A 27,020-nucleotide genomic window follows, 5' to 3' on the forward strand; every position below is an offset into this window, starting at 1 on the left:
CCAGGTCCGAGGTTCCCCCGGTTCAAGTAACACTTCAGTACAGATGAATGTTCAAGTATAGTGCGGGGAGGCAGGTAGGGGGCTGGGGTACCCCTCACCGCTCCCCAGGGCCGCGCCGAACAGCGGGTAGGCCCGCAGACCCCACTCCTCACAATAGCTGCCATTGTCAGTGACGTTCAAGGAGTCAGGGCTGGGGGGAAGGAACTGAAATCTGGGGAGGGAGGAAGGAGAGGGGTGACCCCGAGGGGGTGCTCCTGCCCCCACCCCTCACTCAGCCCTGCCTTTCCCCTGGCTCCCCGAATCCCCTCATCTCCGACGTCTGGATCCCCAATTGCTCCTCTGGTTTCCCTTTTCGGGCCCCCCCACCCCACCCCCCAACTCCAAGTATCTGGTCTTTGTTCCCTGAACCCTTGGTGGTCTGCTTTCTGCCCGCCCCCCACCCCCCCGCCCATCCTCCACCTCCCCCAGCCCCCTGGCTCCCAGTATCCTGTGTGCAGATACCCTTTCCCCATTCTCCCTCCCTCAGACTTGCACCTCTGCCCCCCTCCCACCATCCCTTTGGCTCAGCACCCCCCAGTACCTCTGACCCACTCCCCCCAGGGAATGGACAATGAAGCAGGTGGAAGGGGGAGGGGATGGGAAAGAGAGACCCCCAGAGATATCAGTGCAGGGGGTAGAGGGGGGGAGGCTGGCTCAAGTCCCTGGGCAGGAATCCCTAGTCATGAGGTGGGGAACCTGGCCTCCTGGCAGGGGTGAAATGAAGGCCTGAGGTCCAGGCTCCTGATGAGTCCTGGGGGAGGGTGGGGGGCACCCAACTAGCTGTCCTTGAGAAGCAGCTTCTCCTCTGGGCAGCGGAAGGGGCCAGGGGGCCCGGCGGCTGCCAGCCGGGCACAAGCTTCAGGGGAGAGCTGGCGGCAGGAGCGCAGGTCTAGGCGGCGTAGGCGCGGGCAGCGGCGGAACAGCGGGAGGCAGTGGTCCGTGAGGCGGTGGCAACCTGGGGATGGGGCAATGGCAGCTGAGACCAGGAAGGTGAGTAGCGGGTGGGCATGGACCACAGGGACCAAGAGGTTAGCAGGATGGACAGACAAGGGACCACGCTTACCGGCGAGGTTGAGGTGCACCAGGGTCTCTCGGAGCGGGGAGGTGGGGGCTGTGAGGAGGTGGACGCTGGGATCCCCAACGTGGGCGCAGTGGCTCAGGTCCAGGGCGCTCAGCTGGGGTGCGTGGCGCAGCAGAAGCCGCAAGGAGGCATCCGTCAGCTCCAGGCCGGCCAGGCGCAGCTCAGCTACCCCCTGCAGCCGCCCACGGCTCTCCGTTTGCCCTGGGCAGGCAGAGAAGAGGTCAGCCTCCTGGCTGCTGCCATCCCTGCACCAGCTGTGTCTCCACACTCATCCCTCACCACCCCCAAACCTGCTCCCACTATAAGAGAACCTCGACTTGCATTCTCTACGTGGCTCATGGCTTGCTCTTCTCCCCCAAACACACAAAACTCGACATCATTTCATCTGTCCAGTGCTCACACTGCCTCCTCAAGGAGGCCTTCCATGATTACTCCACCTGAAACTGTAACATTCCATATACTCAAACCCCTTCCCTGCACTTTTCCCTCTTTTTCTCACCATCTGACATATTATATATTTTTCCTCTCGTCCCACTAGAATGTCACTTCCATGAAGGCAAGAATTTGTCTGTCTTGTTCTTGCTCTGTGCCCAGGAATTGGGGCATAGGTGCTCAATATGTAGCCACTCATCCAACAAATGACATCCCCGATGGAACTGCCATCCCAGCAGGCTCCTCTGGCACATCTTTCTCCTTCCATGATCAGTGGAGTCCCCATCTGGATCCCTTCACCACTGGGGTGACACCACTCCTGCCTGAACTCCTGCCCCAGCCTCCTCACTCACTCATCCAAACAGAGCTGTTCTCAAATGCAAATGAGACCACATCCCTCCTCTGCTAAAAACTTTCCAAGGGCACCTCAGAGAAGTCCAATCTCCTTGGCAGAACATTCCAGTTCCTACAAGATCTCACCTGTCTCAGCTCCAAACTCCTCTCTCTCCCCGCCAAATACTTGGGCCAAACTCCACAGGGGACCCTACCCCAAGAGATTCTGCCTGGGGCCACCTGTGCTCAATCCCCTGCCTGGCCAGGGTCCCTGGCTTTCTGGTCTGAGCTCAGAGGTCTCCTCTTCCTCTATCTCCAGGGTAGAAGAGCACCCACCCCTCCTTATCTCTGCACCCAAAGCTTTCCATTTATTGTATCTACCACGATCCTGCATTTCTGTTTTTGGTTTTTGTAACTTAATTCCCTTGGTGCACCAGCAGCCATTGCTTGAGCATGCACTGTGGGCCAGGCACCAACTAAGTGGCTGCCTGCTCCTAGGCCAGTGGCTCTCCAACTGGAGAGGCTTCTGCATCTCCCTGGCAGCTGGCCCCACCCCCAGAGTTCAGGTAGTCTAAGGTGGGGCCTCAGAGTTTATTTTCCTAATACGTTCTCCAGGGAATTCCCTGGAGGTCCAGTGTTTACAACTGTGCGCTTCCACTGCAGGGTTCGATCCCTGATTGGGGAACTAAGATCCCGCATGCCGCCTGGTGTGGCCAAAAAAACCCAACCAAACAAAAAAAAAAACAAGTTCTCCAGCGATGTTGAGCTGCTGGTCCAGAGACCACACTTTTAAGAACCACAGCCTTGGGAAACAAGTTCTCTGATCATCATTCCTGTTTACAGATGAGAAAACTGAGGCTTCAAATCACTAAACAATCTATCCAAGATCTGAATTAACAGAGCCAGGACACGAGGCCTTGTGACTCTTAAGTCCAAACTCTTCCCACAGCGCTATCTGCTTCCCAGACACCAGCCTAGCCCCTAAATAAACTAGATCAGATGTCACAAAGTCAGGAAGCTAGCCTACACAAGTGTTCTATGGTGTCTGCATAGTGCTAAAAATTTTCTCAGGGACGGATGCTACATAAAAGGACTTTTTTTTCTTTTTTTTTTTTTTTTTGCCACTCCACGCGGCTTGCAGGATCTTAGTTCACCGACCAAGGATTGAACCTGGGCCCTCAGCAGTGAAAGCTTGGAGTCTTAACCACTGGTCTGCCATGGAATTCCAAAAATGACATTTTTATAAAGAAATTTTTGATGTAGAGCTTTTCCTTGAAAAATTGTCAGCTCTGTCATCACTGGGCTACCCCTTTCACCTGATGATGAAAGCTGCATGGTGTACTCCCTAACGTCCTGCACCAAGCCCACCACTTCTGTAACCTGCCAGGCCACCAAGTCCGTGGGCACCTGACTTGGCAATCTCTGAATTCTACCTCTTTTTTTTTTTCTTTGAGGAGCTGAGAGCCTGGAAAGGGGATATATCTGCAGATGCCCTCAACCTCGGGCCACAGCTAAGAGCCAACAGAGGGAAGCAGAGGAAAGAGAGCTCACATGTGGCTGGGGCGGGAGAAGTGGGCGTCAGGGAGGATTTCACTGAGGTGGGCCTTTAAGCATTTGAACATGTGGAGAGGGAACATGGGAGGGAAGCGTAGCTAAGCAGAGAACAGCAGGGGCAAAAGCAAGAAAGTAGGAAAACTTTGTTTTGCTCCAGGAATGCTGCACGAAGCCAGGGAGCCAAGATGATAAAGGTGGGTGTAAAGTCCCAACGAGAATTTAGGCCTTGAAGGCCTGGACAGCTCACCTTTGCAAGCTCCTGAGAAAGGGGCTTAGACTGAAGTGAACTGAAGCAGGAGGAGATGGAGTCAGTCTGCCAGACAACCGGCACTTTCTCACCTCCTGGAATGCACTGTTCCCAATGCTCAGTCCAACTCCAGTAAGAGTGGGCAGTGGGTGGGTGCTCAGGTCTGGCTCTCAACCCCTCTGGGCCTCTGGGGCCTCATCCAGAAAATGGGAAAAATCCTAGTTCTTCCTCTACTCCCCTTCTAAGACTGCTGTGGAGGGGTATGGGGTGGGAAGAAGGGAGCCATGAAAGAGAGCTGTGAAAGCAAGGTGCTGGGGTGAGCGGATGGTCCTCACCCTCACAGAGCTTAAGAATCTTGTGGGAGGAAACTAATTTTAACCAAATCATTTCACAATTGTACAGTGATAAGCTGGGAGGGGACTGTTCTCTAAAAGAGGGACTGTAATCTCAATGGGGGATAAGATCATGGAGGGCTTCTAGGAGGAAGTGACATTTACGCTGAGGCCTGAAAGACAATTAGGTGTTCATCAGGTGAAGGAGGATAGAGCATTCTAAGCAAAGAGGAGTGGGCAAAGGCCCTGGGGCTGGAGGACACTTGGCAAGGAGGCTGAAGTGTAAGGACACCATAGGTCAGTGGGAGCCAGACCAGGCTTTATCGACTGTGGTAAAATACTGATCTTCATCCAAAGACCACCAGGGAGCAATGAGAACGAGTGTAGAACATGGGATGACGTGGACAGATCTGACCTTCTGGATAGTTCATCGGCTTCATTATGGAGAACAGACTGGTGGGGGCCAGAGAAGATGCCATGAGTATCCCATCTCCTGGCTAGAGCTAGACAAAGAGCCCCAGGCCTCAGCATCCCCACCTCACACCTCCATATGACCCCCAAAGTGACCAGGCCTGTGCTCACCTGACCAGCCTCAGTTCCCAGCATCCCCCTTTGCCAATATGGTTCTCACATCCCATAAAATTTTTTGTTTATGGGATGTTTATTCCTGCCTCACACTCCCGGGGAAAACGCTGTCCCTTTCAGAACTCAGTTCAAATAGCACCCCCTCAAGGAGGGCTTCTCTCACTGCCTTCCTGCCCACCACTCGCCCCCCGCCCCCCGACCACAGCTCCCACCATGTCACGCCATAACCTTCTACTTCTGAGTCTCTCTCTTCCGCATGACTGGGGTTCCACCCGGGCGGGGAATGGGTCTGACTCAGTTTGAGGTCTCCAGGGCCCTACATAGGGCTGGACCCAGAACTATGTGTGCCATAAAGCTGACTTTACCTGTCGGGGGACTTGGGCCTGACCAGGTGAAGAGGTGGCTGGTCTGACTTGGGAAATGAAACTACCACCGCCACACAACCTCCCAAGTCAACTGGCTCTCTCTCTCTGCTCTGTTCCCTCAGCAAAATCCTTATCCTTTCACTGTAGGACAAGAGGATCTAGGGGCCAAATCTGTTGCTCAGTCATGTTTTTGCTGGGTCCACACATGAATTTTAAAAGAATCTGAATTAATTGCCATCATTTAAAAACCAGGATATTTCACAGAAAATCCTTATTTCTGGCTCCTCTTGACAAATGGAACTGACCAGCCACATTGGGCCTGCATTCTTCCACAGCGGTCACCGCTGCTCCCTCTGGCGAAGGCTCTCCAGTAGTGCCCGCCACACCCAGAGACTTCACTCACAATCCCCTGGCTTCTCCCAGAATTGTGTCATCCTCCTGTCCTGTATGTGTTTCATCCCATAATCATCTTCCCCCTAGAAGACAGGGGCTACATCCTCCTCATCCTTTTCCCTCAGCTCTGATCACAGGGCCCAGCACACAGCAGGAGAGTGAATGAATGAACAATGGCCAAGCAGGGCCTGTCTACTCAAACTCATGTATCCTGTCCTTTCTTCAAATTCTTTAATACCCAGCAGGAGTCAGAAGAGACCTTGGAGGCCTCATACCCCCACCTTGTCCGACCTCTTCTACAAAGGAGTGAACAGAGGCTGCACCTGGTTTGGTGTCTGGCGGAGGCAGCAGCAGCTCTCGGAGCTGGGAGTCTTTAACATCCTCGATCCAGCGGAGGTCCAGGAGCCGCAGGGCCGGCAGTGGGGCTGAACCCAGGGCAGAGACAGAGAGCCAGGAGCAGCCAGAGAGCACCAGCTCCTGCAGGCCTGGGGGCGTCGGGAAACTGGTGCTAGGAGGACTCCATCCTAGGTCTGTCCCCCTCCTCCTCCCAGTCCCACCTCACCACCTGGCACTACCTTGCAGTCGGTTCAGAAGCCACATGAGCTGCTTCTTGGAGACACCTGTCCAGCTGAGGTCCAGAGCTCGAGGCTGGCGACGAACCACACCACTGAGCATGGGCGGGGTCAGTGACTTCCGCCGGCTCAGGTCCATTCGAGGCCACAGACGCTTGTCGTAGCACCTGTCGGCCACAAGGGGAAGACAGAGACCTCAGTCCTCAGCTCTCAGGGAGCCCACAATTCCCCACCCCCATGCTAACCGGTTCACCCCAGCTCTCTCCTGGTCCACGTAAGATAGCGGGGAGGGCAGGAAGCCCCAGGACCCAGGCCAAGAGCATTGGGCTCAGGGGTCAATTCCATCACTAACCGGATGTGAGACCTTGGGCAAGTTCACTCCTCTCTCTGAGCCTCAGAGGCCTTGTAGAGATGACAGTCCAGACTCAGCCTGCCCACAAGGTTGTTGTAAGCTCAAGTGGGGTTACTATACTTAGTGGGACTTACAGCTGCTAAAGCGTTCTGCCGTTCTGCCAAAGGCACCCCCCCACACACACACTGTATTTGATGGAGCCCCAAAGAGATCTTTCAGCAGCCCCCCATCCCCTACCCTGGGCTTCTTATGGTGGCTGTGGGCACTTCTCATCCTTTATTAATTTCTGCCCTTGATTCGTGTCTGCCCATCCTGAGGACCAGCTGCCCGAGGCTTGACTTACAGCCCTAGTCTCTCTTTGATTACTGTATCCCTCCAACTAGAATGGAGGCTCCACGAGGGCAGCCCTGGCTTCTTCCCCTCAGCAGCCCCAGTGCCCAGCACCGGGCCAGGTGCATAGTACATTACCTGGTGCACATCTGTTGCACGAACGGATGATGCCAAGCCAGTGTGAACCACTCAAAGCTCCCACAGAGCACCCCCTACAACACACCTCATTTATGGCTTCCCATTTATACACTCAGTCAGTGTTTATGGAAGGCCTAGTAGGTCCCAGGTATCGAAACTACAAAGACAAATGAGGCCTCAACAAAGTGAAACAGGTTTGTTTGATCCTGATCCCAGCATTTCTGAGAGCCTTGACTAGGCCACATGCAGAGACCTGGAAAAGGGCTTCCCAAACTTATTTTACCAGGGAACCCTTCCCCATCTCTCCCAAGGTCATCTACTAATACTTTGTAGTACACTGAAGTTCCTCAAGACTCAGTTTGAAAAGTTTCTTCTAGTACAGTAGTTCAAAGCCATGTCAGGAAATTCCCACTGGGCTAGATGAACTGTGTCAGAAGCAGCAGGGGTAAGCAGGGATGCAGGAAGCTGTCTCTTATCTCCCTCCCAGCCCCCATTCTGGAGGCTTTTCCTTCAAGAAGCCCTGGGCTGGGGCAGTGATGCCCAAACTCTAGTCATTCGCTATCCACTCATCTGCAGAACATGAATTTATGTTTAAACTGATTCCCCTCTTTGAACTTAAAACCAGTATTGTTTCACATAAATATGTTAACCTTAGAAATAAACACCATAGTAACAGGCCAGGGTTACTAAATTCTAGCTAGGTGTTTCTGTGGCTCTTGGCTACTATCTAAAGACTATTTTTATTAAACAGGGAGATAAGTATTAGAAAGGTGTTAAAGATGTAATAGCACCCAATGGAGAGACTTCCTTTTCAAAACTATCAATAATGGAAGGATTAAGCCATGTTTTTGTGCCACTTACAACTGCCAGGCACACTCCAGAGTCCCAGGTGACATTTTAGGGAAAGCTGGAAGCACAGACACTAAGCCTTCAATCTGAACAACTCCACCCCTCTGTCCCACCTGCCACCTCCTACCATTTCCCTCCTCTTCTGGCATTCTAGCCTCTCCCTCTCCTGGTTCTGTCCACTCAACCAATAAACATTTGCAAATCTCTCCAATTCTAAAAAGGAAAAGGAAAAAAACAAACCCCAAAGTAACCCACCTTCAACCCAGCTTCTGCCCCTAGGTCCTTTTCTCCATCCTACTCCATCCAAAATCTCTCTGCTCACTCCGACCCAGTCTTGAGTTCCAGCTCAACTGCCGCCACCACCTTGAAGCCCTCCTGTATCTTCCATGGCTAGAAGGGAGCCCTTCCCCCTGGGGGCACACATAGGCCACCAACTGTTTCTACATCGTACTCCACAAGAGCCAGGCCAAACCACCTGCCCGCCTATAGACACACACAGTTTGGTGCCAACGCATTTTGGCACATGTGTGACTGACAGAAATGCCATCCACCCCACATCACTCAGGGCTCAGCTCCAGTGCTTCCTCTTCCAGGAAGTCTCTCCTGACTTTTCCTGGCTGTAGCTAATTTGTCCCTTTGCCCTTAGATGACCAGAATACTGGGTTTAAACCTCAGAGTGGCAGCCAACAGTCATTGAGGGCCCTACTGATACTAAGTGTCCAGGCATGGAACAGTGAGAAAACAGGGGAGTGATAGCTAAGTCCACAGTAAGTAAGGCAACAAGGGACATGATAAGAGTCAATGAGAAACTGGGAGGGGGAGCTTCCCAGGGAGACAATGCCTGATCTGAGACTTTAAGGAAGGCAGTAGTTAGGACTTCCCTGGCGGTCCAGTGGTTAGGACTCTGAGCTTCCACTGCAGGGGGCACAGGTCTGATCCCTGGTTGGGGAACTAAGATCCTGCCTGCCATGCAGCGCGGGGAAAAAAAAAAAAAAAAGGAAGGCAGTAGTTATTCCGGTGAGGGGAAGATGATGTGAGTTCCAGATGAGGAAGAACCAGTATCCAGGCCCAGTGCACAGAGAGAAAACGGAGAGCTCTGAGAACCTGAGGCAGCAGGAACAAAGGGCAATTCATCATCTCCCCTTAACGATGAGGATGACGATGACAGTCACTCTAGCACTAACATCTAGTGTTCACTGAGGGTTTACTGCATTCTGTGCACTAAGCATTTAACCTCACAACAGCCCTAGGAGGTAAATACTAGCCTCCTTTTTAGAGGTAAGGAAAATGAGGCCCAGGGAGGTTAAGAGACTTATTCAACGTCCCACAGCTATTAGTGGTAGCAGAGCCAGGTTGTAAACCAGACTAGTCTGGGTCGAGAGCCTGAATTCTGAAGTGGAGAAGAGGCAGGGGTGAAGCTAGAGGAGGCCCAGGGTAGGGGTGCCGTGGCAAGGAGGGCTGGAATGCCAGGCTGGACGGCTGTGGCCATAGAGCTCAGAGGTGAGGAGTGTGAGCCGTGGGGATCTAAATCCCAGCTCTGCCACCTCTGTGCTTTGAGTGACCTTAGGCAAGTCACTTGCTCTCTCTGGGCCTCCGCTTTCCATACCATAAAATGGGGTAAAGGCAGCACTTATTTCAAAGGTTTGCTGCATAAATGGAGAGGAAATTAACTATACTTCCAGTTTTTTAAAACAATGATTGAAAAAAATTGAATGAAAGACCTTAAAAAAAAGAAGGGAGATAGTGCAGGACCCTTCTGAAGGGCTTCTCTAAAAAGAAGAAGTGTTTAGTGTAGTCACTGTTCGTGTCCAGATGTCCAACAGGACCGTGGAAGTTCGTTGTGAAAGTGACAGGGAGCCATGGCCAAGTTCCCTCTAGACTAGAGAATGACACTTAGGCAAGAGGTCAGAAGAAGTCTGAGGCCAAAGCATACATCAAGCCAGGGGAGGTAGAACTTTATGTTCAAATGCCTTACCCCATTCCCTTTCCCCCTGACTCAACACCCCTGACCAAGTCAGCACCCTACTAAGCCCACCTCCAAATCCCCAAATTCGAGTGCAAAACCTCCCTCTTGCAGAGGCCCTCTGGGGTCACAGAGCCAGACCAGCCCAAACTGCCACCTGTAAGGAATGCACAGCCTCCTGGCTCCAACCGAAGACAGTTCTTCCTTCTCAGCTCTCTGGACTCCCTGCTGCCACCGCTGTCCTCCAATCTGTCCACCTCTAAGTCTTTACTCCTAACCCCAACTGCCTTGAACCCGGGGTCTAGTTCCTTCCTTGCTCATTTCCTCCAAAGTCCCAACCCTCTTCCCTGCGACTCAGCAGTTCCCCCAGGCCTTGTCCACCCACCCTCCCTCCGCTCGCCTGGGCAGATCACTCTGCCACCCGTTTCCAAGAGAAGATGAAAGGCACCAGACAGGAAAGCCTGCAACCTCCTGCTCTCCCACCTACAAATTTCTCTCCCACTCCACCATCACTACCTCTTTCCACATTCTATCCTGATTTCCTCACTTTCATTCATTCACTCATTCAACAAGTGTTTTTTCAGTACCTACTGTATGCCACGTATCTTAGAAACTAGGGACACAGCAGAGAACAAACAGATAAAGTCCAACCTCAACTCCAGGCAACTTGGCTCCAGTGCCCTCACCCCCACGTAGCACAGCCAAAGATATCAACGCCTCCTTGTAGCGAAATCCCACTGCCACTTCTGGTCCTTGGCCTCTCATGACCTCTTGTCAACACCCGACCCTGCTCATCACTCACTCCTTCCTCAACCTCTCTCCTTCAGGACACACTCGTGCCCTCGATCTCTCTCTGCCTGTTCTTTCTCTAACTCACAAATGCTGACATTCTGATTTCTGCCCTCTTCCTTGAAGTCGCTACCTATAGGTTACAAACTCCCGAACTTGGATATTTCTTTTAAGCATCAGACCTGTACATCCAGCTGCTCTCTCTCCTGTTTGTTCCTGACTGGCCCAAAGGCCTTTCAGACCAAACACGGCAAATCTGAGCTCTTGGCTTTATCCCGGAACCTGCCCCTCCTCAGTATTCCCAACCCTGGGCCATGGCATTGCTGCCCACCCAGGCTCATGGACCAGAAACTCAGTTGAGAGTCACCCTGCTGCCCCCACAGCCATTCAGTCACCAAATCCAAGCCATTCTGCTTCTTAAAAAGTTCCCAACTCCAGTCCCTCCTCTCCATCCTCACTGCCCCTGCTTCTGTGCCTACGCTGACAGAGACTCCTGACTGGTCCCACTGTGCCCCACGCAGGCCCTTGCTCCGCCTTCCCCTCATCCTTCTCATCAAAAGCCACTACTTTATTGAGTGTTTAGCACCCTTCAGGTACTGTGCTGAGTGTTTTGCAAGAACCACCTCATTTTATCCCCACAAGGTATTGATATGAACCCGGACTACAGACAGGAAAAGGGAGGCCTTGATAGGTATAGTTATCCAGCCATGGCCATTTCATCCAGGAAGTGCAGGAATCACAGCTGATGAAACCCATGGGTGCCAGACTCCAGGGCCCAAGCTGGAAACCACCGTCCAGTCCAGCTTCTCTGCTTCGTCCGCCTCCAGTCACAAGTCTCTCCTTGAGGCAGAAATCAGGTCCTCTTAAAGCTCTGGATTCCACGTGCCAAACACAGGGCTGGCCCTGATGAAGAGGCCTCAGCAAACATTTCCTCAATTATTACTTGAGGCAAGGGTGCTGATCCCCAGCAACTGCTGTAACTATTTGCTTCTATGTTGCAGTTTGACTGGGAGCTCTTCAAGGGCACAGATCTGTGTTCTGAGGATGTAAAAGTCTACACTTTCAGTAAATATTTGTAGCTGAGTGAGTAATAATGATTGCTGTTAAGGCACTGAGAAGTTTCTCTTTCCTAAGTACTGTCCTCAATTTTTTTATGTATATTAGCTTACAAAAACACTAGGAAGTAAATGCCTTGGTTCCCTGTTTTAACAGATGAAGAAATTGTGGCATAGAGAAGTTAAGGAACTAGCCCGACAGCATACAGCTCATCAGAGAAAGAGTAATTCACCTACAGGTAATTTACCTCCAGAGCCTACCTTCCTCTCTTCTTAGCTATATAGCTTCCACAGAGACCAGAAAGTATGAACAAGCACCCCAAAATCCTTAGGAAAAGGACTGGGGTTTGAGGTCAGCCACTAACTGCACTGTGCTTTCAGGTGTCCCTCATCCCCCCAGCTTGCAGGGCTGTTATTATGAGGAACACATCAGCTAATGTTTACAAAGTGCCTAACAGGATGCCTGGCCCACAGTAAGGGCCTGGGAAAGAGTCTGGATTTACTCATTTAATAAAATGTTTTGTTTTTGTTTTTGTTTTTTTTTTTTTTTGCGGTACACGGGCCTCTCACTGCTGTGGCCTCTCCCGTTGCAGAGCACAGGCTCCAGATGCGCAGGCTCAGCGGCCATGGCTCACGGGCCCAGCCGCTCCGCGGCACATGGGATCCTCCCGCACCGGGGCACGAACCCTCGTCCCCTGCATCAGCAGGCGGACTCTCAACCACTGCGCCACCAGGGAAGCCCTAATAAAATGTTTTTTGAGCACCTACACTACCCTTTGTCCTGTGCTGAGAACATGAAGCTGAAACAGATACAGTATCTGCCCTAAACAGTTTCATGGGAACATGAAAGTGAATGAAGGCTTGTCAACATGCAGCAAGCCTCTATGTGCTCTTTTTTTTGGGGGGGGGGGGTATGGAGGGAGGAGTGTTGTAGGAGTTTGATGGAGAGGTGGGGGGGGGTTGCCAAGGGCAGGACCAAAGAGGAAGACCAGGGGTTTGGGAAGATGACTACCATTTCTGTAGAAACAAGACTCAGAAAGCAGTGGGGGGCTTCCCTGGTGGCGCAGTGCTTGAGAGTGCGCCTGCCGATGCAGGGGACACGGGTTCGTGCCCCGGTCCAGGAAGATCCCACATGCCGTGGAGCGGCTGGGCCCGTGAGCCATGGCATCTGAGCCTGAGCATCCGGAGCCTGTGCTCCGCAACGGGAGAGGCTGCAGCAGTGAGAGGCCCGTGTACGCAAAAAAAAAAAAAAAAAAGAAAGCAGTGGGGAGATGGGAGGAGGGTAGGCAGAGGGTGCTGGTGGTGGCTCCAGGCCACAGAGAAGTTCCAAGCAGTATCAGGAGGCCCAAATATGGCTGCCCCTGGGAGGACAGAGGCCACTCGGCAAAGGGCTTTCTTATGGGTAAGTGGGACCAATAAGAAGACTGTCCTCAGCAGAGGCAGGTGAAAAGCAAGTGAGATGATGCAGGCACAGCAGTCAGCACTATGCTTGGCACATACTAAGCACTCATAAATGACAGTTATTAAGAGGAAAGGTTCTGGAGCCAGAAGGACTGGGATCAAATTCCTGGTTCTACTGCTTCCTCTCCACATGACCTTGACCTCAGCTTCATCTGAAGAATGGGATAACAGTACCCACCTCACAAAGTTGTGAGGGTTCAGCGAACTCATATATAAAAAGCAACCTGTACATAGTCAACATCGCAGTATGTACATCCTGCAGAAGCATTATCGTTACAAAGACAAGGCCCAGGGAGGCTCTGGGATCTGTCACAGGTCACACAGCAAGGACGTGTGGGCAATGGAATCCAGCCCTGCCCAGGCCACTCACCAGCGGCTCCAAGTCCGGCAGACTCGCATGCAAATGCATAGCTCTCGGGGCCCGAGGTGCTGGAAGACTCGAAGCCAGGCGGCTCGGGGCAGGGGGTGGTCGGATCCGGCAGCCAGAGGCAGCGTGTCGGGCTCGGGGCTTCGAGGTGGGGGCCGCACCACGTGCCGCTCCAGCTGTGGGGGCCGGGGCGGGGGGGCGGGGCCCAGGGGCCAGCTGAGGAGGGGTCCCCCACTGCCAGGGCGCACAGCCCGCCGCCCCCCGCGGTTCTCCTTCTCGCCTGAGCTGCCCCGGGCTGGCCGTCGCCCATTTCGGGCCTCCCCAGGAGCCTCATCCTCACTCAGGGATGTGCCTGACGAGTCGGAGTCCGAGTCGGAGTCTGACGAGGACGAGGAGGTGTCAGGCACCCGCTCCAGCAGCTGGCACATCCGCTTGAAACGCTCTAGCTTCTCCCTCTGGGGTGATGGGGACGGCACCGCAGGGCCCTCCGCAGAGGCCAAAGGCGGCTTTGGTTTCTGCGGGGAGAGAGGAAGGCTGTTCTAGGGCCTGACACATACCTCCCCACCCCCTATCCCTGAGGAGTCACCAAGGGATGAACGGCCCGAGGGACAGTCCTGAGTTCCAGCCCTGGCTCTGCTCCTGAGTGACATGAGGCCTCAGTCAAGCCATGGCCCTCTCTGGACTTTTCACTTTCCTTATCTGTCACATGAAGGCGCTGATCCAAAGAATTAAGTCTTATGGGTCTCACTAGCTTATGAGTTTCCAAAAGCAGTGAGGTGTGGAGAACACATACAGGTCTAGTTTTGAGTACTGGCTGGGCTATCCATTCTGTGTGACATTGGGAAGCCCCTTTCTCATCATCTACAACATGGAACGCTGGACCAGACAATTTCAAGTGTCTCTTCAATGATGTGAGAGTAACAGTGACTGTCTGGCCCTGGGTGGAGCCTCCCAACCTGACTCATGACATGCTCACAGTGCTGGGATGGAGTGGGCAACTTGGGCCACTCTTTTTAGACATGAGGAAACTTAGGCTCAGAGACTATGGGACTTGCCCAAGGTTACGAACTGATAAATGGCAGAGGCAGAATTTGAACACAATCAGGCAGACCCTGGCATTCAGTGTGTCAGTGCAAAGTGACATCTGAATTCTAGTTTTGCTGTGTAACGTTGGACAAGTCTTTAAACCTCTCTGGGCCTTATTTCCCTAGAATCTAGTACATTTTCAGTTTACAAAGCTCGTTTACTTTAATGTCATTAAACAGCTCGGTGGCATAGATGGGGTAAGGGAGGTAGTATCATCTCCATTTCACAGATGAGGAAACTGAGGCTCAGAGCAGCTGACAAGTTGCCAAGACCAATGAGGGAGTCAGTGGCTGAACAGGGATTTGAACTCAGTTCTTTCCCCTTTAAGGTCTGGAAAGACAAGGCAAATGGGTCAGACGATACCCCAAGGGTTCTTGGGAAATACGGGGCTCTTGTGGCCTGGCCCCAACCCACTCTCCCCCTCCACTCTTCCCAGAGGCCCAAATGCCCATCGTGGCCAAGTGGGGCTGGGGCAGGACAACGTAGGCAGGAAGGGACAGATTTCTGTCTTCAGGGTGGAAGGTGGGGCAAGGAAAGGTGGGAAGGGGAGGGAGGAGGTCCCCGGCACACCTCCCAGTTCTCGGGAGGGAGCCCAGGGTGGCAGGACGAGAAAGCCTGGCTCGGATTCAGAACCCTGGGGGGCAGAAGGCCGGGGCCGCCTGGGTCCGATCCTCGGAGGAGGCAGGCGTCTCCACCCACCTTCTTCAGGTGCCTCTCTCGGCCTCCTTTCACCTACCAAGGCAAGAAGGAGATAGGGGGAAAGGGACAGACGCCATTAGCCCCACACTGTCCACAAAACTAAGATCTATGCTCTCCTCTTAGACTACAAATCCCAGAAGCCCCCATCTCAGGGAGAACTCTGAGCATGCTCACCTTGTAACCAGTAGCTTGGCTCACTGAGCATGCTCTCATCTCCTCTTTCTTCCCCCTCAGGCCCTTTCCAGCCCCTCCTTCCTCCTCTGCAGCAGCTAATTTGAGCATGCTCTCTGCCTCTTCCCTAAAGCACCCAAAGCTTTCCTGTCCAGTGCCATTTGTCTCTCACCTGTACCTCTCCACCAGACTGAGCACGCACCATCCTCCCACCAACAACTCCTGAACTACATCTCCCTACAATCCCTGGGGGAAACCCATGAAGCACTATCTCCCAGGGCCCACTCCCCTCTAAAAGGAACAGGACTACAGCTCCCAGAATCCCTTAGGCTGGACCTAGTGAGCATGCTCCCTGGCTCACCTTTTTCCTTGGGGTAGGGGGCTCATTCCCTGCCTCCCTCTCCTTTCTTTTGGGGGGCCCAGGCACGTCCTCTGGGGGGGGCCCAGCAGATAGGGGACCCTTGCGCCTGGGTGGGGGTGGTGGAAGTGGCGGCTCCTCCGTCAGCTTCCATCCACTCCCCAGGCTGGCGCCCTCCTCGCCGTTGTCAGCCCTGCGACGGCCTGGTCCCTCACCTGAATCCTGGGGAGATGGAAGCTGGGGGTGAGGTTCTGCACAGATCCCCAACCTCCCGCCTACCCAGAGCCTAGCACCCAGAAAAGCCCCAGCCCCTACCTTGCTAGTCCGGCCTTCCTGGGTGCAGCGAGGGCACTCCCAGCAGTTGGGGATCTCTGCATTGATGACACCCTCAGCCTTCCCCATCTGCAGGCAGAGGGCAGGGAGTGGACGTCAGGTGCCAGCAAACTCAGAGGCAGCCTAGCCCACCTCCTTGCTCCCCGACAATCTGCCCTATCCCAGCCTCCAGGGTCCCCAGGGCCATCACCTTCAGGCAGCCAGGGTGGACGATCTCATTGCAGATTGTACACTCCATGAGACTCAAACCAAATTTCTCTTCCTCTCCCTCCACTGTGTCCTCCTTCCCAGCCTCCCCACACAAGAGGCATACAGCTGTGTGTGGGAGCACAGGCTGTCGGGGGAGAGAGGGCGTCAGGGACCCCAAAAGCAAGCAGCAGGAGAAATACCCTTCTTTCTGGGGATCCTGGCCAGCTGCTGGATGAGGTTCAGAACCCGTGGGACAAGTTGGGTCAAATCCTGAATTTGCTCCTTTTTGGCAGTATGACCTTGAGCAACTGATTTAACCTCCTTACATCTCTGTCTCTCCATCTGTAAAATGGGGCTAGAAATTTTTTTCTTGCAAGACTGTCATAAAAATGAGATAATGCAGGAAATGTAGTTGATACATAGCTGTTATTACTGCTGTGATCGTTGCATCTGGATCCAGGGCCTTTGTGACCCTGAAATTGTAGCTGGCTTTGGGAAAGGAAGAAGACTGTAGACAAACCTGACAATAATACCCAGAGAGGGCTGGAGGGAACACAGCAGCAGCTCGGGGTGATTCTGAGTTTGCTCAGTGAGCAGCACAAGGATTGCCCTGGACCCCACAATAAACCCGGTTTTGGCAAGACCCCTGGGAACACTAAAGGCAGCTGGCTGGTCCTAGAAAAAGGAGAGTGGCCTTCAGACAACATGAGTTTGGGAAAATCCGTGGTAATATTGAATCATATCGAGAAGGTTGTGAGGCAGGTTCAAGGAAGCAGCAGGTGGGGAAGAAGGAAGGAAAGTGAGGTAAGGGTTGGGGGAGAAAGGAGGAAAAGGGAGGGGCTGTGGGGTAAAGAGACCAACAAGGAAAGAGTGGCTGCAGGAAAAAAGGGAGGTGGCGGCATGAGGGGGACATAGGATGCAGCTGGCTCCTCATGGCTGCTGGGGAAGGACCACTCTCTGGAGCCCTGGGAAGCTCAAAGGATGAGGAAGCTGGGAGGAAACCCATGTTTCTTGGATACCTACTGTGTGCTGGGCCTTGTAGCAGCTACATTCATATCCATGCTGTTTAACCTTTACAACTCAGCAAAGGAAACATTTCACAGAGAAGGTACCTTGAGGTTCAAAGTGATTTGCTCAAGGTCACACAGCGGGTAAGACTGGCCTCAAATCCAAGACCACTCTAACAGGTGAAAAGGACGCCAAAGAAGGCAAAGACCTATTCACAGGGCCACCTCTGGGAAGAGGTACGAGAGGGCCTGAGCTTTCTATGGGCCTGTACCTCTGAAAGTTGGGAAAAAGGTGAAGGTACAGCATGGGATGGATTCTTCTGTACACCCTAACACTGGCCCCAGCTTGAAGCTGAGGACAAAAACAGGCCTGGCGAATATTTGAACAAGCCAGTGAATGAATGAGTGAACAAACAGCAACTTTACGTTACGCTCTAAGGAGTCACCACCAGCCACCCAGAAAGGCGCTGGAGCTGTCTGGGGAAAGGTGCCCGGAGCCCCAGGCGTGCCCAATACGGCGGGGGCAGAACTCACGGCAGTGCACTGCCGGAGCAGGCACGACTGCTTCATGCGCCCGGGCCCCCCAAACTTCTTCATGTCTCGGCAGAAGTGGCAGTCCCCGCACTCAGTTCGCACACAGGCCCGGCAGCGGCGGCAGCGGGTTCGGCGTCGGCGCGCTCCGGCCCCCGGCCCCCGGCTGCTCGACGACATTGGGGGCGTCAGCAACGCCGAGGGCTGTGGGTGGAGGGTGGCAAGGTCAGGGGCCCACTGGGGCCCTGGCCGGGGAGACTCCTGGCAGCTTCCCCCACTCCTAGGCAGCCAGAGCTTGGCTTCCTACCCAGGGAGACAAGGAACAAGGTGTCCCTCCTGCAGGGGGTGAGGGGAACCACTCTGTCTAGGCAAGGCCGCTCTCTCCCTGAAGCAGCTCACCCGGGCCCTCTGGGATCCCCGAGAACTGGCTTCCTGAGCTCACTCCTGCTCTGACACTTCATCGTGCCCCCCCGCCTAGGCCAGGGAGGACGAAAGGACACTGAGAGGGACATGGGCCCTCTCCACTGACATCCCCACAGCAAAGCTCCTTGGAAAGCCAGGGGCTCCTTGTCTGTGGAGTTACCTTAGACAGGTCCCAACTCTTCCCGTCACCCAAATGTGCTCCAGCCCATGCGCTCCCCAATCTAAAATGCCCCAGATTTAGCTCCCAAATATCCACAGATTCCTGGGTGGAAGCTCCAGACCTTTCCTACTCCCTCTCTTCTCTCTTTCATAAGCTACTAACACCCAATTTCTCTTCCCCTAAAATCTAGATTTCCTCACCGGATTCAATGGTATCCTTCTTCCCTAACCCAGTCCCTAAAGAGTCACTGTTGCCCAACTTCCCAGTGCTCGGGAACCCTCCCTGAGATGCTGCTTCAGAGCCCCTCCTCAGCCAAAAATCTCAACTCCTCTGCTCCCCACAGAGCTCCGTCTGCTCTAAGACAGCCTCCTCATGGGTCTCTCAGGTCAACCTGGGCAATCTCCCAGATTCCCTGGGATTCTCGAATCCAGCCTGACATCTCCACAGAACTCAAGATGGGCTCAGTCCTACATATGCACCACCCCCCCACCCCAGCTTCCCAAGCTGCTTTCCACCCCTAATTGTCTAGAATCCCTTGGGCTCCCCTTCCCAGGGAAACCAGATCCTCCAAGATCCCATACAGACTCAGCAGGCCTGGAGGGTCTCTTTATGGCCAGAGTCTTACCCCAGCTTCCCCCTTTCCAGGGACTTCCAGACCCATCCATGGGAGGAAGGGGCCCTCCAGTGCTCCAGGGGAGGGGCCTTGGAGGGCGGCGACTGCAGGCGGGGATGGGGGTCTGCAAGGGGAAGCAGGGTCTAGGAAGGAAGGCCAGTTCCCCAAGGTTGAGAGGTAACAGGAAGGAGGATTAGAGATGAGGAGTTTGGAGCAAAGAGAGGGTGAGGCTGGGGGCGGGTAAGGTAGAGAGAGGCCGGGCTGAGGATGAATGGGACTGGGAGCTGCCCAGGTCTGGGGGTGAGGAGGAGCCGCATGAACCCACCTCACACGTGTCCCGGGAGCCATCTCTCCCTTCTCGGCAGCTCCCGGCGGGTCGGCGGCCATCGGCGGCGGGGGGGCCGGGCGGCACGGGGCGCGAAACGCTCAGAACGCCGGGGTCCACGGCCCCCCGAGGGCGCTCGGCCCCTCCCTCCGGCGGAGGCCGGGACGGCGGCGAGTGGAGATGGGGGGCGCCGGGGGCGAGGCCCTCCCACGGGCTGCGGCGCGGCCCTTCCAGGGGGAGGTCCTGCTCTGGGGGGCTTAGTCCCTCAGCCCCCCCAGGCCAACGGGGGCTCCTCGGGCGCAGGGTGCACAGCTTCTGCCCGGGCCCCACTCAGTCCGGGGGTCCGAGTCCCAGCTCCCCTCCCCCCACCCCGCCCCGCCTCTCCCCGGCGCCCCTGGCCCTTTAACTGGCCCCTTCCCGGCCCCCACGGCCCAGGGGTCCTGGGCCAGGCCTGGGCCCCCGCACCGTTTCCGGGGTTCAAGCCCCGCCCACCGCCGGTTCCCGGGGAGGGGGGGGTCCCTGTAACCTGCCCCCCTCCCCTGGGCCCGCCCCTGGCCTGCGGCCCCCTGCCCGACTGCTACGGGGCGAGCAGAGGGGGGTGAAGGAAGCTGCTCGGCCCCGCCCCCCCAGCCTGCGCGCGCCCCCGCCCTCTCCCCTTCCCCCCAGCGCGCGACCCTCCGGAGATAGGGATTTAAATAAAATTTGAATAAATCCCCTTCCTCAAGCAGGAGGCTGGAAGGAAAGGATGGAAGGGGGCAGGAAAAGGGGGAGGGGGCAATTGGGGTGTCTCAGCCCCCCTGGTCCCCCGGCCCCGCGCTGCTTCGGCCCGGGGCCCTGGCCGCCTCTCTCATCCCTCCTGAGCTCCTTCCTCCTTCCTCCTCTCTTCCCCCTCCCCTCTCTCCTCCTTCCCTCCTCCTCCTCCTCTTTACTCCCTCCTTCTCCCAGAAGAACCCCGCCCCCTGCCCCCTCCGTCCCCCACCACCGCCACTTTCCAGGACTAACACGCGCAGGGCACGACGGAACTCGTGGTCTTGCGGACGCTGGTGCCACCGTGCGAACAATGGGATGTTGGGGCCAGCGGGGACTACAAACAAGATGGTGGAGGACGTGCCAAACCGGGAGCCGAGGGTGCCGGGAGTTATAGTCCGGTTGCCCCGAGGCTCCCCGTTGCAGAGCATAGGGCAGCGGGAACGATGACTACAAACAACATGGCCTTCTTCCCCGGCCCGACCTCCTTCCCAGGCACTCACACGCCCTCCTGTCCACAACCCTCCGCGTCTGTGGTACCTGACGGGAGTCGCAGTCCATCTGCTGCCTTCCCGTTGCCATTTCTACTCGTCAGGAACAATGGAAAGGTGAAAAGGAACGAGGACTACAAGCAAGATGGCGGGAGAGGGGCGGACACCTGACTAGTAGTCGAGCTTATGAGGTACGATGGGAATAGTAGTTTCTTGGCCTTCTAGCGTTCCTTAAGAATGGCGGATCCAGGAGGATAAGGAGACTACCATAAAGATGGCAGGCTACCTAGCCTCTCCCCATCGCCTCATTCTACCACCTTGGCCATCTCGCCCGCCTGTAATACCGAAATCCCCATCCCGTTGGCGCAGAGCCTGACGGGAGTTGCAGTCTTCCCTGCTCCCCTCTATTATCTTCGGTCGAGACAATGGAAGGGGAAAGGGGCGGGGGCTACCAGCGAAGATGGCGGCCGAAGGAAAGGGGAGACGGCGACCTGGGATTTGTAGTCCATGCGCTAAGACTACTCCCTACGGAAACGGGGGAAAGGACTACAATAAGATGGCGGCCTATCACTCGCCCTCTGCGCCAGTGCCTGCTGGGGGACGTAGTCCCTTCCTTAGCTCTACAGAGAAAGGACGTGGGCTGTTGAAATATGCATCACGGCCGACACGCTAAATTGAGAGCGGACGGAAACAGGGGGTCTCTTTCCTTCTATCCCCGCCACCCGCTTCTGAACGACCTGCCGGGAAATGTAGTCTCATGCCTTCACTCGCTAGTAGCGGGGGAGAATTTATGTCACCAGTGGGGATCATTGCGGGTGAGGGAGAAAGACGTCCGGGCGATCCAGGAATATATAATATCCGCCTCCCCGTGTGGCGAGGACTTCATCTTTCGATGGAAGGTTCTTAAAGGAAAGAAACAGAAATCAGTGTTGTCGGGACAAGGGGGGCGTGGTTCTTGCCGAATGTACCGTTACGCTGTTGTCCCTTGGAAAGCTTCGGCGCCTCACACCCGATGCTTGTTCCCCCAAACCTCAGAGAGTCGGTAGCTTCCAAGTCGTGAGAGCTCCAGGGGAAAGGCTCTGGAGTCATACAAAATCCCCGCCCCTTCTTGGGAAGTCTCCAAACCTCGATTTTTCTCATCTGAAAAATGGGGATAACGATACCTACCTCGAAGCAGAGCTAGGAGTGTTAAGATAATGTTCACGAAAATGCCCAGCTCAGGGCCTGACACGGGGCACGTGTTGGTAGTTCCTTTTTCGAGGTCCCTTCCAGCCCACCTGTTCTGGGATCCCAGGAATCCATCATGCCGGAAGGAGTTAGCTCCTGTGAGAAGAAAACTGTGGCAGGCAGTCTACCCCATCTTGAGCCGCACCCCCTCCTCCCCCACCGCTCATCTGGGTCCTCCTGTGTCCAGTACCGAGTACTGCTCCCAGGGGGCGCCCATTCTCCATTTGACTGAGGTCTTACAAACTGACCAGATTCCTCAACCTGAAGTTGTAGGCGCTGCAAATCGCCCCGCCAGTCTTGGAGGCACCTGCCCTCACCCAGACACCTCAGCTGACAAAGCAAATGGAACTGCTTCCTACCTCTGTGCCTTCTTACCTGCCTTCTTGATATTCCTCCTCTGCCTGGAAAACAACTCGCTTTTGATCCCTGTGCTTCCCCCTCTCTTCTGTGTTTCAGAGAAGAGGGTTAGAGGGCCCTGCGGAAGACTTGGTGGGTGTGGTTTTTCTGTCAGGAAAGTTAACACAGGCCAGTGTGAGTGAAATCCTAAATTTTCAGGGACTGGCCTCACGCTGAACTGAGACTCCTTCTAGCTCACACTTTATCAGTTAGGAAGTCCTTGGCTCCCAGAAGATTATGTCCTCTGCGTCCTCACTGCTCTAGTTTGGGTTTGCATGATTGCCTCAGGGCTTTCTCTGGAGATGGTCCCTCTGCCTGTTAGGCCTTTCCCCTCCACCCTTCCCACTGCTGCACCCAGTTAACTGTTCATCCTTCTGGTCTCTGTCCCAGTGAAACCTTCATGTGTGGAATTCCCAGATGAGGTTCATTTGACTCTTCCCCTAGATTATAAGCTTTATGAAGAGCCCATCTCATATGTGCTTTCAGAATCTCATTTTATCCTCATAAGAATCCTATGAGGTAGAATCCCATTTTATAGATGAGGAAACTGGGAATGGATGTGTGATAGATAGAGCTAGGATTCAAACCCAAGACTCCAGAGCCCATCGTCAGAGCAACTGCAGCATCCGCCAACTGATCAAATGCAGCCCCTTTGTGTGTTAAGTTTGGCAGAGCAACCACAAATTTCTCCTTTCACTTGAAATCCAGCAGCACTTAGTCTGCATTCCTTGAACAAGAATCAGCTGGAGGGGCTTCCCTGGTGGCGCAGTGGTTAAGAATCCACCTGCCAGGGGCTTCCCTGGTGGCGCAGTGGTTGTGAGCCCGCCTGCCGATGCAGGGGACACGGGTTCGTGCCCCGGTCCGGGAAGATCCCACATGCTGCAGAGCGTCTGGGCCCGTGAGCCATGGCCGCTGAGCCTGCGCGTCCGGAGCCTGTGCTCCGCAACGGTAGAGGCCACAACAGTGAGAGGCCGGCGTACCGCAAAAAAAAAAAAAAAAAAAATCCACCTGCCAATGTAGGGCACACGGGTTCGAGTCCTGGTCCAGGAAGATCCCACATGCCGCGGAGCAACTAAGCCCATGAGCCACAACTACTGAGCCTGCAGTCTAGAGCCCGCGAGCCACAACTACTGAAGCCCGCGTACCTAGAGCCCGTGCTCTGCAACAAAAGAAGCCACCGCTTCAACGAATGAAGAGTAGCTCCAGCTCGCCGCAAGTAGAGATAAGCCCGCACACAGCAACGAAGACCCAGTGCAGCCAAAAATAAATAAATAAATAAATAAATGTATTTTAAAAATAATCAGCTGGAGCTGAACAGTTGGCTGCCCATTTTGGATAAGACATGTACTCACAAGATCAACACAGTCCCCATCCAGCTTGCTTCAGTCCTAACGTAAGCACTATTGGCCCCACTTCCTTAACTGAGACACGAACATAAGCGTACTGAAGGTCAAGACCATTTTTTACACTGTGTAGAGGACCTCAGTGCCAGGCCCTGGGCCTACACCCCCAGCTGGCTGGGTAGGGAGATGGCTGAGTGAGACTGCGTACAGAGATAGAGAAAAACTTTTACTTTTCACTTTGTAATTTACTCTGCAGTTTGACATTTTTACCATGAGCAGATATTATTTATATATACTTAAAACATGAGTTGAAAATACTCTAATCCAGCCATGTTGACATTAAAGTATAATGACTTCAGACCTTCTCAGACATAAACAAACTCAAGGTATTAGCACCCAAGAGCCCCTTTTCATTTGTACAAAAATAAGGTTTGTCTTCTTTTTTTTTTTTAATTAATTAATTTATCTATTTTTGACTGTGTTGGGTCTTCGTTGCTGCGTGTGGGCTTTCTCTAGTTGCGGCAAGTGGGAGCTACTCTTCATTTCATTGAAGCGGTGGCTTCTCTTGTTGTGGAGCACTGGCTCCAGGCTTCTGGGCTTCAGTAGTTGTGGCACACGGGCTCAGTAGTTGTGGCTCACGGGCTCTAGAGCGCAGGCTCAGTAGTTGTGGCGTACGGGCTTAGTTGCTCCGCGGCACGTAGGATCTTCCTGGACCAGGGATCGAACCCGTGTCCCCTGCATTGTCAGGCAGATTCTTAACCACTGCACCACCAGGGAAGTCCCAGCATCTACTTTAAAAATATGTGATTAATAGATGAGTCCATCTTTCATGTTTTTCAAAATCATTTTTTCTTAACCTTAGAGAAATATTATATGAAAAAAATGTCATTTGTGCTGCACACCAGAATCTAACATGATATTGTAAACCAACTATACTTCCCTTTAAACTTTTTAATAAAAAAATTTTAAATGTTTAAAAATAAATGTCATTTGTAGTGAGGAAACATTTCTCTGAAGTTCCATCATCCTTTCAGTTCCGTTTCCATTTCCTTTTTTTCTGTTAAATTCAAATAAAGTTAAATACAATGTTTTTGTTTTGAAATAGGACATATTGTATGAATTGTTATACATTTTTTCTTTATTTACTTATGAAATATCTAGAGTGATGTTCTCCAAATGTTAATGCAGTAATGACTATTTCTGGATGGTGAACTAGGGTAGTTTGTTGGTTTCTTCTTTGTTCTTTTCTGGTTTGCTTCAATTTTTATAATGGACAGGTATCATTTTAACAAAAATGATAAAGTCATTAGTCTTTTAAATGTATATATTTTTAATTAATTTATTTATTTTTGGCTGCGTTGGGTCTTCGTTGCTGTGCACGGGCTTCGTATTGTGGTGGCTTCTTTTGTTGCGGAGCACAGTCTCTAGGTGTGTGGGCTTAGTAGTTGTGGCACATGGGCTTAGTTGCTCTGTGGCATGTGGGATCTTCCCAGACCAGGGCTCGAACCTGTGTCCCCTGCACTGGCAGGCAGATGCTTAATCACTGCACCACCAGGGAAGCCCTAAATATATACTTTAAAGAATATAAGTGGCAGACTTGACATTTCTCCAAAAAAGATATACAAATGGCCAGTAGCACATGGCAAGATGTTCAACATCATTAGTCATTTGGGAAATGCAGATCAAAACCACAATGAGATACCACTTCACACCCCTTAGGATGGCTATTATTTAAAAACAAACAGGGACTTCCCTGGCGGTCCAGTGGTTAAGACTGGGGCACAGTTCGATCCCTGGTCAGGGAACTAAGATCCCTCATGCCACGCGGCATAGCCGAAAAAAATAATAATAAAAATAAAAACAGAAAATAAGTGTTGACAAAGATGGGGAGAAATTAGAATCCTGTGCATTGCTGATGGAAATGTAAAATAGTCCAGCCACTGTGGATGACAGTATGGTGGGCCCTCAAAAAATTAAACATTAATTAATTAAACATTAATGTTTAATTAATAATAATTAATTAATTAAACATTAATGTTTAATTAATTAATCAAACGTAGAATTACTAGGGACTTCCCCGGTGGTCTAGTGGTTAAGACTCTGGGTTCCCAATACAGGGGGCATGGGTTTGATCCCTGGATCCCTGGTCGGGGAACTAAGATCCCACATGCCAAAAAAAATGGCACAGCCAAAAAAAAAAATTAGAATTACTATATGGTCTAGCAATTCCAATTCTGGGAATTGAAAGCAGAGACTTAAACAGATATTTGTACACCCAGGTTCATAGGAGCATATTCACGATAGCTAAAAGGTAGAAGCAAGCTTAAGTGTCCATTGATGAATGAATGGATAAATAAAATGTGGCATATATGAATATCACAAGGGGATATCATTCAACCTTAATAAGGAATAAATTCTAATACATGCTACAACATGGATGAATCTTGAAAACAGTATGCTAAGTGAAGCAAACCAGACACTAAAGGACAAATACTGTATGATTCCACTGGTATGAGGTCCCTAGAATAGCCAAATTCATAGAGACAGAAAGTGGAATGATGTTTACCAGGGCCCAGGGGAGGGGGAATGGGGACTTAGTGCTTAATAGGTACAGAGTTTCAATTTGGGAAGTTGAAAAAGTTCTGGAGATTGATAGTGGTGATGATTGTATAACATTGTGAATGTACTTAATGCCACTTAACTGCACTTAAAAATTGTTCAAATGGTAAATTTTGTGTTATGTATATTTACCACAACAAACCACTATACTGTAAGGGGCGGGGAGAAGAATGTAACGGCAACAGGTTTTCTAGTTTAGAATGGATATAGAAGATACGGGTTTTATTTATGCAATGAACTCAAAATATTACCTAGAAATTTTTAAAATTTATATTCCAGTTACTTGCCACTTTCTTTTTTTAAGTTTTTTAAAGCAAAGTTGAAGGAGAAGGGAGCCCTTGTGCATTAACGCCCGCATCTGAGAACTGAAACCGGCTAGTATTTCAATGTCTCAGTCAGTAATTTCTCTTTTTTAAAATTAAATTTATTTGCTTATTTTGTCTGCGTTGGGTCTTTGTTGCTGCGCACGGGCTTTCTCTAGTTGTGGCGAGCGGGGTCTACTCATCATTGCGATGCGCAGGCTTCTCATCGTGGTGGTTTCTCTTTTTGCAGAGCACGGGCTGTAGGCACTTGGGCTTCAGTAATGGCTCACGGGCTCTAGAGCGCAGGCTCAGTAGTTGTGGCTCCCCCGCTTAGTTGCTTGGGGGCATGTGGCATCTTCCCCGACCAGGGCTCTGGCGTGTCTCCTGCATTACCAGGCGGATTCTTAACCACTGCTCCACTGGGGAAGACCTCCACTTTCTTATAAAGATAGAATATATAGATATAATTGTGGTTTAAAAACAAACAACTGGTATGGAATGATTATGAGCAACACTGTGAAATTTAAAAAGCAAGATGCAGAACAGTGTGTGTGGTTTGCTACTGTTTGTTTTAAAAAGGCAAACGCCAAACCTACATATTTCATGACATATACATAAAATGTCCTGAAAGTATTCAGAAGAAGCAAGTATCCATGATTCCCTCCAGGGAGGGGAACTGGGAGGCTGGGGAAGAGAGGTGGGAGGAAAGCCTTTCACTGAACAGATACCTTTTTGGCCCTTTTGAATATTGAACCAGACAAAT

At 52.5% G+C, this 27,020-nt stretch overlaps 1 protein-coding gene across 2 annotated transcripts; it reads right to left on the bottom strand.

Moving 5' to 3' along the window:
• Positions 1–815: 815 nt before the first annotated feature.
• Positions 816–20,461, bottom strand: FBXL19 (F-box and leucine rich repeat protein 19). 2 transcript variants are annotated; one of them, XM_065892808.1, is made up of 11 exons: positions 20,420–20,461; positions 17,615–17,815; positions 16,075–16,218; positions 15,867–15,953; positions 15,555–15,773; positions 15,023–15,055; positions 13,241–13,752; positions 5,937–6,100; positions 5,685–5,846; positions 1,103–1,321; positions 816–994 (listed from the first exon to the last, which is right to left on the bottom strand). In XM_065892808.1, the coding sequence occupies exons 1-11, from the start codon at positions 20,459–20,461 to the stop codon at positions 816–818; spliced, it is 1,962 nt and encodes a 653-aa protein (XP_065748880.1). The 2 variants fall into 2 exon arrangements, with proteins under 2 accessions (XP_065748880.1, XP_065748879.1); XM_065892807.1 differs by lacking the exon at positions 20,420–20,461 and adding an exon at positions 18,820–18,855 and having other exon boundaries at positions 14,894–15,055.
• Positions 20,462–27,020: the final 6,559 nt, after the last annotated feature.

Source organism: Phocoena phocoena, chromosome 15 (genome assembly GCF_963924675.1).
Source record: "Phocoena phocoena chromosome 15, mPhoPho1.1, whole genome shotgun sequence".
Lineage (NCBI taxonomy): Eukaryota > Metazoa > Chordata > Mammalia > Artiodactyla > Phocoenidae > Phocoena > Phocoena phocoena.